This window comes from Echeneis naucrates, chromosome 15 (assembly GCF_900963305.1).
Source record: "Echeneis naucrates chromosome 15, fEcheNa1.1, whole genome shotgun sequence".
NCBI classification, from domain to species: domain Eukaryota; kingdom Metazoa; phylum Chordata; class Actinopteri; order Carangiformes; family Echeneidae; genus Echeneis; species Echeneis naucrates.
In genome coordinates this window covers 4092743-4111557 of record NC_042525.1, presented here as the reverse complement: position 1 = coordinate 4111557, position 18815 = coordinate 4092743, and the positions used below count along the sequence as shown (strand labels likewise).

The window sequence follows — 18815 nt, the reverse complement described above, 5'->3', positions numbered from 1 at the left end:
TTTTTACTGAGATTGAACTGATTTTAACACTTAAGTGCTTGAACTAAATATGCAGGAAAAAAAATAGACATTTCAAGTTCTCTTCCTTTTCTTTATTTTATTAAAAATTGCAAAAAAAAAAAAAATTGATCAATTATCTGAATATTATTAGCGAAAGGCTTTTAATATGCATATGTACAAACAGGACATAACAGAAAATCATAAATACTCTGAGGAGAACAGAAATGGCTGCAATGTTAGAAGCAACCACTCAACGAGAAAACGAGCGACGAGATGAGTCGATTTTAACATCTGCCATCACTGCACAAAGATGTACGAGCTCTTTCCTCACGTCTCACAAGTCCACTTCCTTGTTGCTGACTTGCTCGTGAGCCTCGTTTTCACAAACCAGCGACGCCAGCTCCGTTGTCAAAGAGAGGAACTTTAACAACGTCCCTACTAACAAATCTCTCCTATTAGGAAGATCAAAAATGCACCATTTCTAAGAAAGTATATCCTCTTCACAGAGAACTGTAAATAAAGCACCACGTTATTAAGTTTATGAAGTATGTTAAGCCAGAAGACGAAGTGCTAGACATGCTTTAAATCTATATTTCTCTGTAAGCACCATATCCCAGTAAGGCAGCTTTATGTTTGTTAATCAGTCTGGTTCCACTTCCTGGTCAGACACCTTTTATAAGGCTTCAATAAGTTGCACATGAGAAGTTAATCATAAATGAGTGGTGATGTTTCAATTTTGAATTGCTGAGCTGTGAAAAAAAAAAAAAAAAAATCCCTTTGAGCTTTTGGTTTTTCCAGCTTCTGGTAACAAATCCAATGAACCGAAACTTCTGTTTAGAAACACAAGATTCGCTTTGGTCCAGATGTTCTGCAGCGCCTTTGTAGAAGGTCAGAGGTCAAACAGTCCATCGGCGGTTTGTATGAGAAAAATGCCATATGGAGGTTAAAACAGCATATAAATGACAGTTCAAATCGAATCATTGGTATGTGTTTGTTAAGAAAAGAAAGCCCGCTTTAAAAGTTGACTTGGCTGAAAGTGGTACCGAATCTTTTTAAATGACCAGGAATACTCTTTATGTTCTCTTTATGGCACCAACAGAAAACAACTGGCACCAACGAGATGCCAGTATTTCACTGTGTATGCAAACCCTTAACTATTAGCACCATTTTTATGTTTGGGCGGGCCAAATGCTGATTCGCTTTAAGATTTGATTTGTCTGAACCCAAAATCTTCCCCTAAATTCAAACCGCCCCTCCCTGCTCAAACGTGGCGCTGCAGCTAATCCAGCTCCACCATCTGGGCAGCAGAGGGAGTAAATTTACAATCAGCGTTCTGTCGAGACGTCCCTCTGTACAGCTCCCCTCCAGTCAGTCCTCAGTTTCTGGGCTGGGAGTTGAACTCCTGGCAGATGTTGTGGATGATCTTGGGAACGAACTTGTAGAGGTTGTCGAACTCGTCCACGAAGAAGGAGTGCTCCTTGTCGGGGTCCGTGGCGATGTATTCCAGCTCGTCCTGGGCCGCCCAGGCGATGCCGATGGAGTAGGCGATCACGCCTGGATCACAGGAGCAGGCACACATCACAGACATTACAGACTGACACACAAAATACCTTTGAGGTGTGAAATCTTTTGGAGTTTCATTTTAGATACGCTTGACTCCCCAGATGGAGTGTTTGACCTCTCACCTTGGCGATGGACGGCCAGCGCAGGCGCCCTGACGTCATCATAGGAGCGACCGTCTGTAATCACAATCATGATCTTGCGTTTGTTGGGCTTGGATTTGCTGAAGAGCTGCTCTGCGGCGTAGGTGATGGCGGCACCGGTGCTGGTACCGCCGCTCCAGTAGTTGATGCGTTTGATGGCGTTCAGCAGCTCTGCTTTGTTGTTGTACTGGCCGAAGGCAAACTCCAGCCTCTGCTCGTAGGTATACTGCACGGCCCCCACCCGAGTGTCCGTGTCAGAGATCTCGAACTCTCGCGTGACGTTGGCCACGAACTGCAGCACTGTGCGGAAGTTGCCGGTCCCCACGCTGCTGGAGCCGTCGATGACGAAGGCGATGTCGTTGGCGTTGAGGCAGGTTTTGCTGCACACCAGGCGTTCTGTGTCACACACCCTTTTCACCAGCGGCTGCACGGTCTTCCTCAGGGCGAACCAGCTGGTCACAGGCAGGGAGTAGAAGCCGTTTGTCCGGCACACAGCCTGCGGGGTGAGACACACACACACACACACGTGTTTCAAACTGGACACGTCTTAGCACAGCACTGACACACCTCAGAGACAAAGCTCCACCTTGTCCACAAAGTTGGACTCGACCAGGTTCTGCTTCTCGTTGTCGTCAGGGCCCTCGATGGTGACAAAGAATATGTTGATGCCGGACTCCCGAGCCAGTCTGGACGCCTCCTCCACCTTGTCCGTGGGCCAGCCGTCCACCAGCACCACCAGCACGTTAGGAGCTCCTCCTCGGTTTCCATTGGCATCACTGAAGTATTGCTTATTGATGTAAGAGATGGCCTTTCCTGTCAGGACAGCAGAGGGCAGCAGGGACACAGTTAAACACTATAAACAAGCCAGTGGGGGAAGTGCATGAACCAGAGGAAGCCTGAATCAATAAAAATCCAAATGGACAGCAGAATATATTCTAAAACAAAACACACACTAAAAGTACTGATTATATACATTCAGTGCATTGGGATGTTTTTCCTGACCAACATATACAAAAGCCAGGATTGTCCACCGACAACAGCCTGTGCATTTTATTCACAAATAAAACTGGTGTCTGTGTGTAAAGTGCTTTGTTTGTATACTATTTTAGCCCATCGTAGTTCTGTTGGTGGTCTTTTGTATGATTAGACAGCAGGACTGGCCAAACGCAAGAAAAAAACAAAACAAAACACATATTTGTATCAGCAAGCAAAATTTAGCAAGCCATAAAGACACATGTGGCAGTGGGTTCATGCTGACGCACCAAGCAAAGCAGAAAAACAGCACTTGGACACTGAAGGCTGGCCCCCTCGGGCTGGTGAAACCAAGAGCTTTTTGGTTGTAGCTGTGGAAAAACACGACTTATAGGAGCAGGACTGTAATTTAGCCAGCAATGTCTCTCTGCAAATTTAGATTTAATTCTATCCCAGCATGTGAAAATGTGCCTGGGCAGTAAACCATGCGATAATTGCAGCTCTTTCCCATTCACACTTGTGTTTGTAGGCATTTACAGTAGCTGGCTGCTCACAGTGGGTCACTCACCCACATTGGAAAGGCCTCCCTTCTGCACGATCTTATCTACGGCTGACTTCAGCTCCCTGGAGGTGGAGTGAGTCCTCAGGCTGATCTCTGTCACAGGGTCATCCCTTCAGTCCAAACAGAAGGCAATCAGATTACATTTTCCAAATGTAAAAAGATGGCAGAAGAAAAAGCGAGGTTACCCGTATTGGATGATGCCCATCATCGGTCCAGCCACGCCCACATTGATGGTCTGAGCCACCTCAGCCAGGAAGTCCTTCTGGATCTTAAAACGCCGCTTCCCGATGCTCCAGCTCCCGTCCATCAGGAAGGCTAGGTCCACTTTACAATCTGCAGAAACGGGAAACATCACAAGGGGACTGCAGTTTTCATATATTTCATATCACTGTGTAAAATAACAACATGCAAATCTACAGGTACAGATTAAAAGGTCTCCTGTAGAGTTTTGACCCTTTTTTTTTTTTTTACCAGTTACTCTCCATTTTGTCTACGATGTGTGTACAAATGAAACAATGCAATTTAATTCAATAAATTTTTTCTTATGTAACTTATCATTTCATTCATAATAAAAAAAACACTCATCATGAAATCTAAATTCAACATCTAGTAGCTTTAGTATTTCTGCGGGACATACTTGTGTTTCCTTGTGAAATCGGCTCAGGTGCTCTGGGTAAAGCTTCCTGCTCCTTCACACTGAAGCCTGAAAGTTAACACACAGGATTCTTTAAAGCAAAAAAAAAAAAAAAAAATCACTCAGCACTTTTTAAATCCAACGGTGAAAGTTTTCAACCCTTTCACTCCAGGAAAAAAGGGTGACGTTGACAGAGGCAACATGAAAGGAATCTGCGGCTGCCCACTTTGCAAGGACACCAAACGTCAGCCGGCATTTGTTGTGGCAAAAAAACTGTGGCAAACAGGAACTGATTTCACCCTCAAGGAACCACGCCACTTGACTTTAACTCCAAATCTGTTCAATTACAGGCTGAGCAGAAACCCAGATGCTTTTCTTTGGATAGCCTCGGTTAGCTTTGTACTTAGAGCCAGAAATGAAGAGTTACTGGAAAACTGCCTCTTTTGGGGACCAGAAAAAGAAGCACATTGCGGTGCAGGCTTTCTTACCTGATTCATAAATGTTTGCTTCTGGCTTCCAAACATCCACAGGCTCCACTGCACAGATAATATCAGAGCTCATCTTTAGTACTTTTCTACCACAAAGCAGCAACACTCACCACGGTGACTTTATAAAAAAATATATAAAAATAAATTATGATTTCTTTGTTAGAAATTGAAAAGATTCAAACTTTTTTGCAAGCTCTACACATGATTAGAAAGCTAAGGCAGCATGCATTCAAGATCTCAAAAGAATTTCAAAGAATAAAAAGAAATAATTGGCATGTAGATGCGGCTCGACCGTCTTGGATACAAAGAGATGTTTGTAGTCACGGTAACCGCTGCTCACCTCTAGTATGGGTTGCATCCAGGGGTGTCTTACGGTTGACATCTGAGTCACTGGGCCGTGGCACTAAAAAGCAAAGACACTCACTGCAGTTACAGACTGTGACACGCAACACATGTGAGACAAAAGTTCCCATTGACTCCAAGTTCCATTTGCCTGGATGTGGGTGGTCATTTTGACGTTTGTGATGCAGTGTTGATATCAACCACTCTGTTTTTTCCTTAGATTGGGATTCTCTGCAGTGCCTTCAGACACATGGCACCGTGACCTATAATCTGCCGTTTGCATGCCGTCTTCTGTCTTGTCAGCAGGCCATATTGTTGTGGTTGTGTTTTTTTTTTTTTTTTTCCAGTGTGGAAACTGCGACTATACAGAAATCAAAAATCGTTTCCCCCAAAGCACTTAGCTTTGGAAATTTGCCAAGAAGATTGATGCGACTCCTGTAATAACTAAGGAGCCAAAGCCAGGAAGTGATTAGCCTATCTTAGCATAAAGACCTGAAGCAGGAAGAACAGCTCATGTGGCTTTGGCCAGCACAGCTACTCAATTTAAACCAGGCCAAGCGTAATTGCTTGTTTCACTTGATTTTGACAAATATCTCTCTGACCTAAAACACATTTTTGGACTCAATGCCGTGATAAAAACGTCCTCCACATCAGCACTGTGTCCGAAAACATCCTGTGTAGACACAAACAGAAGTATGAGCTATAGCTGTTTTCCCACGGTGCCAAGTGTGTGTGCAGACTCTGTGTCCTTTGGACGGAACCAGGTTTCCCAAAAAGCATCAACTTCCAGGGATAAAACTCCAGTTCTTCAAATATCCACTTGAGATTGGCCCAAAAACTGAATCAGTCCTCATAGACTTCAATTCAAAATTAACATTTTCTCAATGAAGAAAACATGTTGACAGTCTATTGCAAAAAAAAGGTCAGAAAAACTAATTCCCTTTATACTTTTTATTCTTATATAACTTATCTGTTAAAGTCAGCCCACTCTGAGCTGCAAAGCTGCTGTTGAGACACCTGACGGTGACATCAGAGGCTACAGCCGTCCTTATTTACAGCGTATAGTGAGGTTTTTGTGCTGAGCTAAGTTTAACAGCTGCTGGCTGTAAATTTGTGTTCTTGTCATTCCACTCTGTCGACTCTTCAAGTAATCTTCCATGTTGCTATGCCTTTAAGTTCAATGGTGGTGTTTCGAAATAGCTTGTTCGAATAAATGTCTTTATTTCTTCTTATTATGTGTCAGGACAAAGAACGCTGAATACAACAGGGAAAGGCATAAAAACAGTTACGCACTAGGAATTAAAATGTGAATACAAGACTGTGGAAATGTCTAAAAAGTGTTTTTAAAAAACACTTTTAAATGTAAATATACGTACATATATATATATATGACAACATAAACCCTGGACCCAACAACCTGTTAGTTCCCAGTAAAGAAAAGAAGAAAACACTTACGGTACGGTCCAAAGTTATAAAACCAGCGCTCAAAGTCTGAGATATCAGGCCTGTGATCGGGAGCTAGAGGAGGATGTTTTAAAACCTGTTAGTATTCCCACAATGACCTTCAGCGAGAAAAGCACACATTTCCATGGTTGTGATTGGTCACACACGTTTCTCAACCAATCACACACCAGAGAAAACACTCTCATGCCATCCTTGTTCCACACCGTCTCACGTCAGGCAGATGGCATGTAAAGAGCGTCCTAGTAGACTGTGCATGTACTTACACATGGTGCCAATTCAACACTTACAGTACATGATCTGCAGATACCAAAACCAAACTGTATCAATCATGCACATGCAGCTTGAATGGACACAAGGCGCAGTGTCCTCCCGCCATGCTGTCCTGGAGGGTTGACTTACCTGCGATCTCAGGGGTGTCTGTCTCGCTCCACGTGTATCCTGAGTCAGGAACGGCATAACTTAAATCTGGATGTACAGCAGAGAAGGTGGAGGCATCAGCGACTACACGGGTTGAATTTGGGGCTTCTGGCAAACAATGCTGTCGTTAGAGGTTCACGTTTACTGAGACACTGCAGGCAAAACCAACTCTTCCAAAGAGTTTCTGGCTGTAAATGAGATTTCAAAGTGTCTTCATAAAGCCTCATTTTTGGCATCGGATTAAAAATGCTAAAGTCTGGATTGAGTGAAGCTTGGAAAGCTTTTACAGAACCATATCAGATTTTCCTTAGTACATTTGAACATGAATCAAAACCCTCCGAGTTTGTTATTTGCTAAAAGAAAGATGAGCCATTCTTCTGATACCTGCTGGCCGCCGAGCTCCAGGGAACCAATCAGGACGAGGAAAGGAGGGGGGCGGCCAATCCCTTCTGGGATAAACTGTGCAGAGAAAGATTAGAAAGCTGCGCTCAGGATAGTGATCAGGGAGAATCATACTTGTGACCTCCAGTTAACCTGCCACGGTGGGCGGGGGATTTTCACAGGATGTTCAGCCTTGAGTCAGACACTTCACATACAAGCGATTAAATGTTTTGTCTTTCTACCTGTGTGGTAGAGAAACAGAGGAATTTTCAGATCTCTGCAGCAGTCGGATCCCATCAGGCAGTTTAGCTGACCAGACTCTTCCACGATTAGAGGTTAATCGAAATATGCTTGAACTTTTGGGGCCCAAACTGAGCAAAACCACAACAGTGCATCACAAGGGTCCGAACTGACTGAGCCGCGACAACACACTTCAGCTAACCCCTCCCAACAGTGGACGGGTAGCTTCCACAAACACACAGCCTGTACTCTGAGGTTCCCATCGAGCGAGCACGGTGTTTGTTGACTGGGACGGGCTGGAAGAGTCCAGCCAGCCGCCCACTGAAGCGTGGGAGTATTATTCTAAAGTTGGTGTCAAACCAGGGACAGTGTAGATAGGACACAGAGATTAGTTTAATCTGCTGCTGGTCAAAGGCCCAGTTCCATAGAGCTGACGGCACAGTAGTTGTTTTTTTTTCCTGATGAAACAGGTGCTTTAAAAGGATTGAGTTTAACTCTCCCCATCATAGCCACTTCAGTGATCACTGCGGCCACGAGGTCAGACTGGGAGATGGGACACCGATCCTCACCTTGGGTTGTCTCTCAGTGTGTCCACCAAACGTCAGAAACTCGACACATTTAACAAGTTTTTCTCATGAACGTTTGTGCTCGTCTTGTAACATTTCCAGAAAGCTGTGAAATCTTTGAACATCTGTTTGGGGCAGCCGGGTGGCAAAGAAACTGGGGACATATATATAAATATATAAACCCCTCGACTCATAAATCAGAGTTAAGAACACCAACGTCTCCAAGCATCCGCAACGCTGGAGGGACCTCGAGAAAGACACTGAATTGCTGTCAGCTCCAGGGGCGTTGCTCTGTAGCTGATCCTGACCTGTGACCTCTGACCTTAAGCAGAAAGAATTCCCCCGAGGGGCATCAATAAAGCATCACGTTATGATCCCAAAGCTGGCTGCCCTGTAACGTTTCTTTGACACATCTCTACAGTAACCTGTCAGTGGAGATAAATGATGCACTGGTCTGGAACAGCTCACGCTGCGTTTCAGAAATCATATCATACAACCGTCAACCGTGATTAAAATGGATATGTTTCTGTCTTATTTTAGGGATCCATTGGTTTGCATTCCACAGAAGCAAAAACAGAAGCGCATTCCTCAGTGAGCCAAACCTCGGCTGGTTTGAATGGCTGCAGCTTTCTATTCCTGACAGGATCCAGATCCTGCAGTGCCGCGGACCGGACTCATGAGTCTCTCTGGGAGCAACACGGGGGCCGCTTGGTGCTGCTGCTTTCATCTCACTCTCCCTCTTTAAAAGCATTTACAAGCGAGGGTAAGAGGCCGGACCAGATGGGATCTGTCATAAGATGTTATTACAGTACTGACAGAGTGCCGTTCTCATCGTGACCTTATCTAAAGGGAAAAGTTGAAAACGCTTTCCCACTGTAGACATTGTAGAGTGATGGCACAAGATGAACTCTGGATAATGACATCACTCATCCTCCATCTTTCAGGCATATCTACAGGCCTACAGCTCGTTACTCACGCTGTCAAAGTTGAAAATGAAAGTGTCTTGTATTTCCGTCTCTCCTTCACAGAGGACTGACTACGCGCTGAACCAAAGCATCCCACACAAGGTAAACATTAGTGCGGCTTTTTAAAACATTTCAACCGCAGTTTTATTGCCCGAGTTGTTCCCCCTTCTGACCAGAACCATCTACTTCTTTAAACCATCAATGCACTTGGAGGACTGGAGGTACTCACCAGGGTTGGACTGGCTCATGGTCGGAGTCCGCTCGGGTGCAGCTGGCTGAACCCTGTTAAAAGCTGCATGTAGCAGAGAAACACGCACATAGGAAGAGAGAGGAAAAGGAAGAAGAAAGGGGGGCAAAGGAGAGCTTCAGGTTTGGGGCCTCCATCCATAAATGAAGCCCAGCTGTTTTGCTCGAGAGGAGCTGAAGACATTTTTTCCATAGCATGATATCAAAAACAAAACGATCTATTCTGGAAGTGTTACCCTTATTTATTATTCCAGGCCTGAACTTGGCTTCATTTCGTTTTCGAAAATGAAAACATGAATGAGAGGTTGGGCCCGATGGCCGAGAGCAGAGAACAGCGAGGTGAGAGGAATGTGAGATGGATTAGTGGTGACCCCGAGGTGAAGATCAGGGGCTTATGGGTGTGGACACAACGGTCAGACTTACAGCGGCTGCGTCTCCTGGACTCTTGTCCCCACAAAGACATCTGCCCCCCCCCACCCCCATCCCCCATTCTGCCCTTGACCTGCATTCCCCACCTCATCCATCTGTGTTATTGGTGAAGCTGACCTGGGCCCACTGGAGAGGATAGCTGTCTCCTCATTGCTGAACCTGCCTCTGGCCTGCGCAGACCTGGATCACAATTTGGGAAACAGTGAGAAAACATAAAACAATACTATTATAATGCCAACATATTATCTGTTGTATGACGGCCTTAACACAATACAACGAAATCAGGATCACAGTTATTGTACACATATTTCACTCCTTTGTGGCTGTACCAACGGAGAGGCCACCTGTTTGTTCCAGAGAGGTAATAAATAGATCGAAACAGTCAAATCCTGTTTCAGACATCAGCTCTTGTGTTAGCAGACTGGTGCATGTGCACGTAGAGAGAAGAGATGCCATGCAGAGTTTGTGTATGTCAGCAGAGAAAATCAAAACAAAACAAAAAGCAAAGGAAGCTGAGGCAAATGTCAAAAGTTAGAATGAAACATGAAATCTTGGTTTACCTGCACTGGTTCGATGTGGGAATCTATTCGGGTAGGGACTTCCTCTGAATACTTTGAAGAAACGCCACGGTTTAGTTCAACTTGAATTACTGTATTTGGTGTCGAGCTACAGAAATCAGGTAGAGCATCCACGTACCTTGGCTGGGACTCTTTCCTTGACCATTTTGAGACTGTCCTATACCAATAACACAATTTGGGCAAATTTAGACAAAATAATTTGTTTCCAAGTAAATTAGCTACCAAAAAAAAGCAACTTCAACGTAGTTTTGGTTTAAACTTAAACCAGCAGCCCAGGAGCTTACATTTAATTCTGTCTTTATTTATTTTTTGCTTCAAATAAGTGAAATACACAAGTTGTGCAGCTGATAATGACAAACTTGAAAACAGGACCAGCGCTACTTCCCATATAGAATACAGGTTGAATCTTGATGCACACCATTCCCAAGGAGGCAGATGGTAAAAGCTACACACATCCCTGCATTCAGTCCCCATGTTAATCAGCACCACAGCACACCTTCATGCCCCCTCTCACCAAAAAACAACAACAAAGAACCCCCAAACCAAAAAAAAAAAAAAACCTGTTTGCTTTGCTTCACTTACTTGCAGCTGCCACAGAGGAAAGGTACGGGTGACTGCTGCCTAGATAGAAGAAAGACAAATGTGGTACCAGCGTGGAGGAGAGAGAGAGATAATGTTACAGATAATGAAGGAGACAGAAATGTTTGGTAGGTTGTCCGGCACACGGCCCATCTCAGATACACACATACCTTCAGATACTGCAGCATTGTCTGCTTCCTTTAGCTGCGTTTTCACCCCAAAACCCACCGACGATGAGAGTCTGATACTGTTCTCGTTTAATGAGAGTGCTGAAAGCTCTGATGATCACTGTTACAGTTAAATCAGGCAGTCAAGCGACTCGATGGCAATGCGCCAGCTTTATCACAGGGCTACTGTAATTTGTTTTAATTACGGCCGTGACTTGTAATTACCCGCCACAATCATTCGTCTTCATCACTCTTCATCACGTTTTCAAACACACGAGTGCTTGTTCGGGCGAAAACAGTGATTTCAGTTACAAGCAGCGAATGTTGTTAGTTTGACATCGGCTGCAGTGGATCCTCTGTGTGGATTGGTTTTAATGGAACAGCGTCCTGTATCCAGCTAAATACACAATCCTCCACATAACGCACACAGATCCACTGCCTGAAGAGAAGAAAGACTTGGCTGTTTGTGACTGTGCGTCAGGAAAAATGGCGTTTTTTTTTTTTTTTTTTAATCACCTGCTTCCCGGACTTTGTGCAGAGCAGCTCGGGCTTTGGCGGTGGTGGGCGGCGGCGGAGGTGTGGTGGTGGGGATTGTCGTGGTGGGAGCAGGCGTGGTGGTGGTGGTGGTGGTGGTGGTGGGTTCAGGTGTTGTAGTTGTGGTGGGTTCAGGTGCGGCTGTCGTCGGCAGAACCGTGGTAGCCACGGGGGATTTAGCCTCCTTTTGACCTGCGAGGAGACGACAGGTGAAGCCAGTCATGTAGAAGATGAATGGTCAGAGTGGAACGGCGTTTTCAGTAATAAACTGTGTCGTAATGCATTCTTGGCATTCTTCAATAAACTACAGTGAGACTCCTCATTCAACCTGAGCACAGCACACACAGAAAAGAGAGATCTGATGGTGTCTAGTTGTCCTTTCAGTCCCAATTAGATCCTAAAATAAAGTGAATGATGATAATTTTTATAAAACCATGACATCCAATTTCACCAATTGAACCAAGATATCCAGAAAATCGGTGCAACTGGAGCCTAAACAGAGTTGTCCTATCACACCTGTCCAGAGTTAAAATGAAAATCCTCCACTCACTGGTTTTCACATAGGTTGGTCTTGAAGGGACGTAGTCCAGGGTGGATGGGTAGATCACGCCCTTCTTGGGCTTCCCCACTGAAATAACAGTAACACAGCTTCTGTTGGTCAGAGGGCGACTCCAGAAGAACCATGCTTCAGTGTTGTTGACTTGGTCGTTTAGTACCTGAGACGACAAACGACTCCCTCCACTTCGGCAGAGACAGAGAGCGGATGCCGTGTGAGTTGCTGCCTTTGTAGATGTTCTGCCCGGCCATCTTCCTCACGATCACCTTTCCTCCCGTGTTGGTGATGACGCCGCTGCGGACACAGAGCCGTCAGGTACGTCCCTTAAAAGACTTCCTTTTTGCTTCGATGCGTCAGAGGTTTCACTCCGGCGTTTACCTGTGGATGGCTGCGTTGCAGATGCTGGAGATGGAGGCGAACACTCCTGTCCCATAGACCTGCTGTTTGGTTTCCTTACAGTGCGCAGGACATCTGACTATGAACTCTGGGAGGTTGATCTTTCCCGCTCGGACATCGCACTCTATGTCTGGAACAGCTATGAACAGACCAGGGGTCGCGGGGGTAGAACAATGTTCATGATAAGTCAAGTTTTTTTTACATGCAGAAATCCTAAACGTGCGTTTCAAGGTCACAGACTCTGAATGTGAATATTCTCTTTTTCAGGAACTTTTCATGACAGCTGTCTGAATATATGAAGACCTACTTGGATAAAACAAGCAATTCACTGAGTCGTTGTGATGGCGATGTATTGTTTTTACTATTTACTGGCATGGGGTCGATTCCTGTAGTCAATGTCCTCACAGTAAACCAGACTAAAATCTTTTCAAACAATAGTTTCAAGTGCAGTCTTCAGCCTGGAAATCAGTGCTAACACGTGTTCATGCAGAAAGTGAATTTTCCTCAATAGTCAAAATATCAAATGTTGTTTGTGCTTTAAATGTTGTTTTGAAGAGAAGGGGAGAGGTGAAGATAATAATCCTGGGACCGACAGAGATTACAGGTTGCTTGTTGACGATGTCTACCTTGCTTTGGTTTCTTGTTCTTTGATCCGTTAGGCTTGGCCCAGCAAGCACAGGACAGGAGGAGTGCTGTGGGTGAGGCAGAGGGAGTTTCACATAATAGCAGACACAGTAACATAATCATCAGCTAGTTTACGGTACACACAAGACTGCTATGCTGCTGTTTGATGGTGTGAAAGTGGAGAAAATTGATTCTGAAGGAGGCAGCCGCCGGAATGTTTTGGAAATAAAAACACATTGTAGTCGAGGGTGATGTACTTAAAGGCAGCGCAATCCTGCAGAGAATGACAGGCTGCTCACCGAGGCAGACGACAGCGAGCGATGCTCTGATCATGATGGGTGGTGCGCCGGTTCAGCGGGTCAGCCAGATGTCCTTGCGCAACCTACGAGAGAGAGAGAGAGAGAGAGCAGAATTTTATTGTGAGCTCATGAAAAACAACTTCCTGCTTGCTGTTTACTCGCTGAAAGTTACGCCGGGCATTTTATCCCAACAACTCTGAGTGTGTCTGCGAGTACAAACAAACATGTGCCACGAGAGACACTTTCCAGAGAGCTTTTGGATAAACAGCAGGAGCTACACAAAAAGCTGCATCAGTCAAACAGTGAGTTCTATTTTCAGGAACTCGTGTTTTCACAGTTGTCGGGTCACCGTCTCTTGTTCAAGTTGGGCTACAAAAGGTTGAGAAGTTGAGAAGCTTGACGAGGAACATCTGCGCTCTGAGACAAAACTGTACGTCAAACTCAGTCGCTAGTTTCTGTGGAGTCAGACTCAATTAGAGAGCTCACACAGACATAATTTAACGTGTAGGGAATGGAAAACGGGGTCACATGGTTCCTTTGTTTGACACCAGCAGCCACATCAGTCTGGGCCTGGATTGAAATATGGGCTGTTTACAGTCCACAGAACATTTCTTTGTCTGTCATTCATAATCAAAGGGTCTCCCAATGTAAAGACGTAAATCAGTGTGTTAACAAGAACACCAGTAAGTCACTGAGACGTCAGGCGCTGCAGGCCCATTGCGGTTTTAATAGTAACACCCTTATTAGACAGGCTGGAGGATGAACCGCGGGGTCGGTGTCCCTGCTGGGGAGGTGATGACCGAACCTCCGTCTTAACAGAGCAACACCACGCTCTTCAAGTTGGCAGCGTCAGGTCACCGTCACCGCCGCCACACACCAATCCGATCAACTGCCATCATGTGATCATACACAGAAGTCAGACGGAGGAGGAAACTCTCACCAGATGGTTTTGCTTAGATGATTTTTCTAAAGCAGTCGTGAGACGTTATGATGCAGCTGAATTGCCTCAGAAAAGATTCAGTTAAGGAAACGGGAAATGGAAGTTCACCCAACAAAGTAGTCAAACAAACAGAAAATAGCAGCAAAACCAGCCAGCTCCTCTAAGGCTCAATATTTAACCTGGTTATTTCATGTAAAGTGTCTCCACAGTCTCCCTTCCTACCAGCTTCACAGGGGAGAGCGGACGGATTTCACCTTGAGGGCCAACAAATCATTTTCAAAATAACTTTTGTTGGAGATGTAATTAAAAATCATGATTTTTAATGGATCCATGATTTTTAATCTGTCCATTATCTATAATCTTTCAGGGTTGTGGCAGCAAATTATAGAACCTAAAGATGAATGTCTTTGGACTGTAGGAGGAACAACCAAGTCATGATGTTTAAAAATGTGAATGTTTTAAACATTAATAGCATTAATAAGGCTGTGATGGGAACCTTTATGTTGTTTTGTCGTACTTTGTCGAAACCAGAGTTTTAGATGAAGCCAAGTTGGCTGTTTCTACCAGTTTCTCATCTTCACTCAGTTTCAAAAATGAGAGAGAGAGATTTCAGTCTGTCTTCTGAGAAAGAAATCTATTTTGTAAAAATCGCCAACGGCCTCCTAAATGACATCATCCTGTGCAGCATCCTCTTCATGGCTGCTAAATGTGACAGACCTGGGTGTTAACTCCATCTCTTATTTCTGTGCACAGTTCCCTGATGTAACTTCAGACCTCGGGGATTAAATGACGAGCTGCTGATTCCTCGTGCCAAGGTAAAAATTAATATCGCTGCGGTTGGCGGCGATAGGACTTTCCCCAAAGTGGCTCTCTACATTTTTATTTGACATTCATGAGCCATGACGTGATTTTTCCACAGGCAGGTAGATCACTGCTGTGCAGTCAGGACTACAATTTGTCCTCGCTGGGGGAAGGATGCCGGGGTTGGGAACAAGCCGGGACAGATATGAACATCTACAGTAGAGGAGACAGATCTGGAGCAGAAGAGAGGTGAGTCACCACAAACTACAAAACTTAACTGCCTTTGACTTGACAGAAAAACTTAACTGTGGAAGCCGTACAGCGCTTATTTCAGCTGGGAGGAGTGTTTGTCTGCAGCGGCGCTGTCCCTCTGAAGACACCTTTAAAAAGAAGAATTACATCACTGAAGCAAAATGAAGTGTGCAAAAAAAAAAAGACAATAATTTAAGGCCTCTAAATCTGTGTTCTCAGCTTGAGCCTCCTCCTAGAAACGAAACGCAGTGCAAATGATATCCTTTGATAAACACTGTGGGGAGTTTCCTGTACAGGAGATAATGGATGTTGAAGGGACTTGCAAACACAGACACACACACACACACACACACACACACACAGACCAAACAGCAAACTGAAGTAACAAAAACATAAACACAGATTTGGGATAACTTATCACATAAGGCAGATAGTTTTGGAGAATGCCAGTGTGCATGAGGGCTCTCAAACTCACCGCAGACCACCCCCATAAAACACACACAGGGTTGAATATTTTGCATACACCTGTGTCAAACTGCAACTTCAGCTCGCCTCTGTGGTGATATCAGCTAGCTTCATTTCCAACCACACTCAAACTCTCTCATTCCAACAGGGTGGGGACACAAATCAAACAAACTGCATAAAAATGAGTAAAGCGGAATCACAGTCACTGCAGGAAATGAAAGTCTCATTCTCTTTCAGGGTCCTCGGTCACTTTGTTGAGAACCCAGCAGCTCAGACAGGTCACATAGTTTTGGGAATTAAAATGCAACACTCCCACTACAATGTGGACTACACGCACACAGCAATGTGCCCAAAACCAAAATTACACAACCAGTGAGCGGTTGTACACAATGAGGGCGGCAGGGAAGTTAACATTTTTAGCTCCTGTGGGCAAGTTCGTTCTGAACACAGCAGAAATCTGATTATGCGGGATGGAGCTCACACCTGGAAGTGCATTGTTGCAGGTATACTATGGCTGTAATGCAAACAGGATGTACAGTCGCTGCCTGTGCTAATTTCAAAAGCATTGTGCACACACACTGACTCAGAGCTGTGGCTTCGGAGCACCTCACATTAGAACTGATAATACACCTAAACTGGCTTCATTTCACATACTCTGCTTCCATCACTGAAGCTCCAACTCTCTGCAGCACACACATTCCTCTTCCAGGGAGGCCACTGTGAGAGAAATGAGGCAGAGAACTAAAGGAGACTGAGTATCTGAACCAGCTGTGAGCTTTGTTTCGCCGTGGTCCTGAGAGATGGCACGCCTGAAGTGAGGCTGTGTTAACACGCACACTGTGCCAGCGAGTGTTAAATCCCAGCATTCACAGGTGTCAGAGTCGTACTGTAAGCACGGTGGACGTGCCAAGTGTTGGAACAAGCCTGCTGAAGAACCACTGGAGTGAGCAGACACGGGAAAGCCAACATGTCTGTACAAGGTCATCTCTATAGCCTTTTGCAGCTTGCCGGGACACTATTTGTTTATGAAGCACAGAAGAGAACAGGCTGGATTGCTTTAATTCTTGGCACTGGCTTTAGTGCAAGACAGAGCCTGCAGTCTGCTGCTGGACATATTGTATAGAGGCCACCTGTGCTTAATCAGGCTCTTTGAAACTGTACAGTAACGTCAGGGAGAATCCACAGAGAAATGTCAAACATAACGTATAAATTAGCAAAAAGCTAATGTTGAAGAATTCAGTCCCTGGGGGCTTTACAAATGAGTCATTTGAAAATAAAAGCTTATGCAAGCTGATGGAAAAGCTTTTCTTTTTAATCAGAAGTTGTCTACAGAATGAAGAACGAAAGAGCAACAACAACAACAACAACAAAACAAAAACCCAGATCAGCAAAGAGGAAGCAAACAGAAAGATTCGTTTGGGGAGACTGTCACATCTCACCAGCTCGGTTGGTTGCAAAGGAGGGATCCAGCTCATTAAAAATTAAATGGAATTCAATAAAATAAACTCCTCACTTGCTCACTGGAGTTGATAAAAAATCCTCCACAAAGCTGACGAGTAAACACGAAACCTGCCTGACTACCGTTTGGACACCAATTAAGCGCAATTACGCACCAATTTAATATCCACGTCACACGGCAGCAAAAATAAAATCCCCGTTGTGCTTGCAGAGCAGCGTGGTTGTTCTGCTGAAAAACCATCATCTCCGACAGGCAGTGAAGGTGAACTTACCTGAGAGGTGGGAAATAATCCTCCGGGCGAAAGAAAAAGTAAAACCCTGCGCAGTTTATCGCTCGCTCTTTGCTGTAAACCGACGCGGAGCTGATCCACCTGGACTTTTATTCCTGCATGATCGGAGCTGCTCATTAAAAGTGGAGAACAGGACGGGGCCAGAGTTTCCCCTCTTTGCCCGTCCCACTTCAGCCTCTCAGCTCTTCACCCAGACAGAAGAAGATCAGGGGAGGATGAAGAGATGGCACCCTCCTTTTTAAAAAAAAAAAAAAAAAAAAGCAAACAACCAAAAAAAAAAAAAGACAGAACAAAAAAACAACCACAACAACACAACACCCTCTCTTGTGGTTTGAATTCGCCCAAAGAGGAATATTTACTTCTCTTTCTGTTATGTAAAAGAGGAAAACCAAGCTCTGATCTGACTCATCTTATCCTCAGACTGAGAAATTAAACAACCGGGAGCTTGTGAACTCTCACCGCAGCAATCACTCCTCCTCCGCCAAACAAACCAACAAACACCTGTTTGGGAAGCAACATCCACCGTCACTTTAGGGCTTGTGGCTTTTGTGTAGCGCTGCTGTAGGACTTACAGGACGTTGTGCACCCCCACTGCTTCTACTAATGCACCAACAAACGCACTCCTGCTTTACGCTCTGCTACTCCAACAAGGAGAGCCTGTTGGTTTTGTGCAGGTTGGCACCCAAGCCGCTGTTCTGGTGGATGGTTATGCTGAAGCCGCCTGCCATTTTGATTTAAAGGTCTTCAGGGCGGCTGTTAAAGAGGCTCATTGTGTGTGCGATCATGGCCTTTGTAGAAACTCAAAAATGCAGGAACGTTTTAAAGATTAAACCTTCATGGCTGAAGGAGATAATTGCCTATTGGTGTTGGTGGGAAAGAAAAGATCAGGTGCTATTTCAGGCTGCCGTGAGGCTGAAAGCTTGTTGAGAGAGAACTCTTGTTCGAATTTACCACACAGAGTTTTCACAGTTTTCAGCAAAAACGGAGCAGCCGTGCTACGAGGCTGCGCTCCACGGCCTGAGTTTATGAAGACGCAGAATGACACTTTGTGCCACCTTTCAGTGTTTCCAGAAGTTAGTGTCACAGCAAAAAGGTTCTGGGTTTGATTCCTGGGCCTTTCTGTGGCATGTTTTGCCTCTGTAGGTTCTCTGGTGCTCCCACAGTCTGAATACATGGACAGTTAGTGACGCCAAGTGGGTGTGAATAAATAAAAATGAATAGTTGGTTGTGTCTTCATGTCCCTGTCTGTCCAGGGTCCACCCCCCCTCCCCCTCCCCCCGTGTCCCTGCCAGATGGATGGACACTCTTCAGCGTTAGGGCTGTTGTTAATGAGCTGGAAATGAAAACTTTTCTCAACACACATGAAAGAGAAAATAATTTATTAAACACAGGTCACACATAAAGTTCCTGAACACGGGTAAGACCAAAAAATACAAAAATACTCTCAATCTCCCGTTGTACCTCCAG

The 18815-nt window shown here is 44.9% G+C and overlaps 1 protein-coding gene across 6 annotated transcripts; it reads right to left on the bottom strand.

Annotated features, from left to right (window-relative positions):
* Positions 1-732: 732 nt before the first annotated feature.
* vit (vitrin) lies at positions 733-17553 on the bottom strand. 6 transcript variants are annotated; one of them, XM_029521738.1, is made up of 24 exons: positions 17331-17552; positions 15189-15263; positions 13143-13225; positions 12846-12911; positions 12202-12358; positions 11984-12117; positions 11818-11895; positions 11250-11459; positions 10570-10608; positions 10106-10144; positions 9970-10020; positions 9527-9589; positions 8964-9026; positions 6967-7041; positions 6565-6630; positions 6157-6219; positions 4700-4762; positions 4360-4407; positions 3875-3940; positions 3423-3570; positions 3244-3347; positions 2290-2516; positions 1686-2199; positions 733-1554 (listed from the first exon to the last, which is right to left on the bottom strand). In XM_029521738.1, exons 3-24 carry the CDS (start codon positions 13174-13176, stop codon positions 1376-1378), a joined length of 2487 nt encoding a protein of 828 aa, XP_029377598.1. In that variant the 5' UTR covers positions 13177-13225; positions 15189-15263; positions 17331-17552; the 3' UTR covers positions 733-1375. The 6 variants fall into 6 exon arrangements, with proteins under 6 accessions (XP_029377598.1, XP_029377601.1, XP_029377600.1 ...); XM_029521741.1 differs by having other exon boundaries at positions 1376-1554; positions 15204-15263; positions 17331-17553; XM_029521740.1 differs by lacking the exon at positions 17331-17552 and adding an exon at positions 17214-17260 and having other exon boundaries at positions 1376-1554.
* Between the last annotated feature and the right edge of the window lie 1262 nt (positions 17554-18815).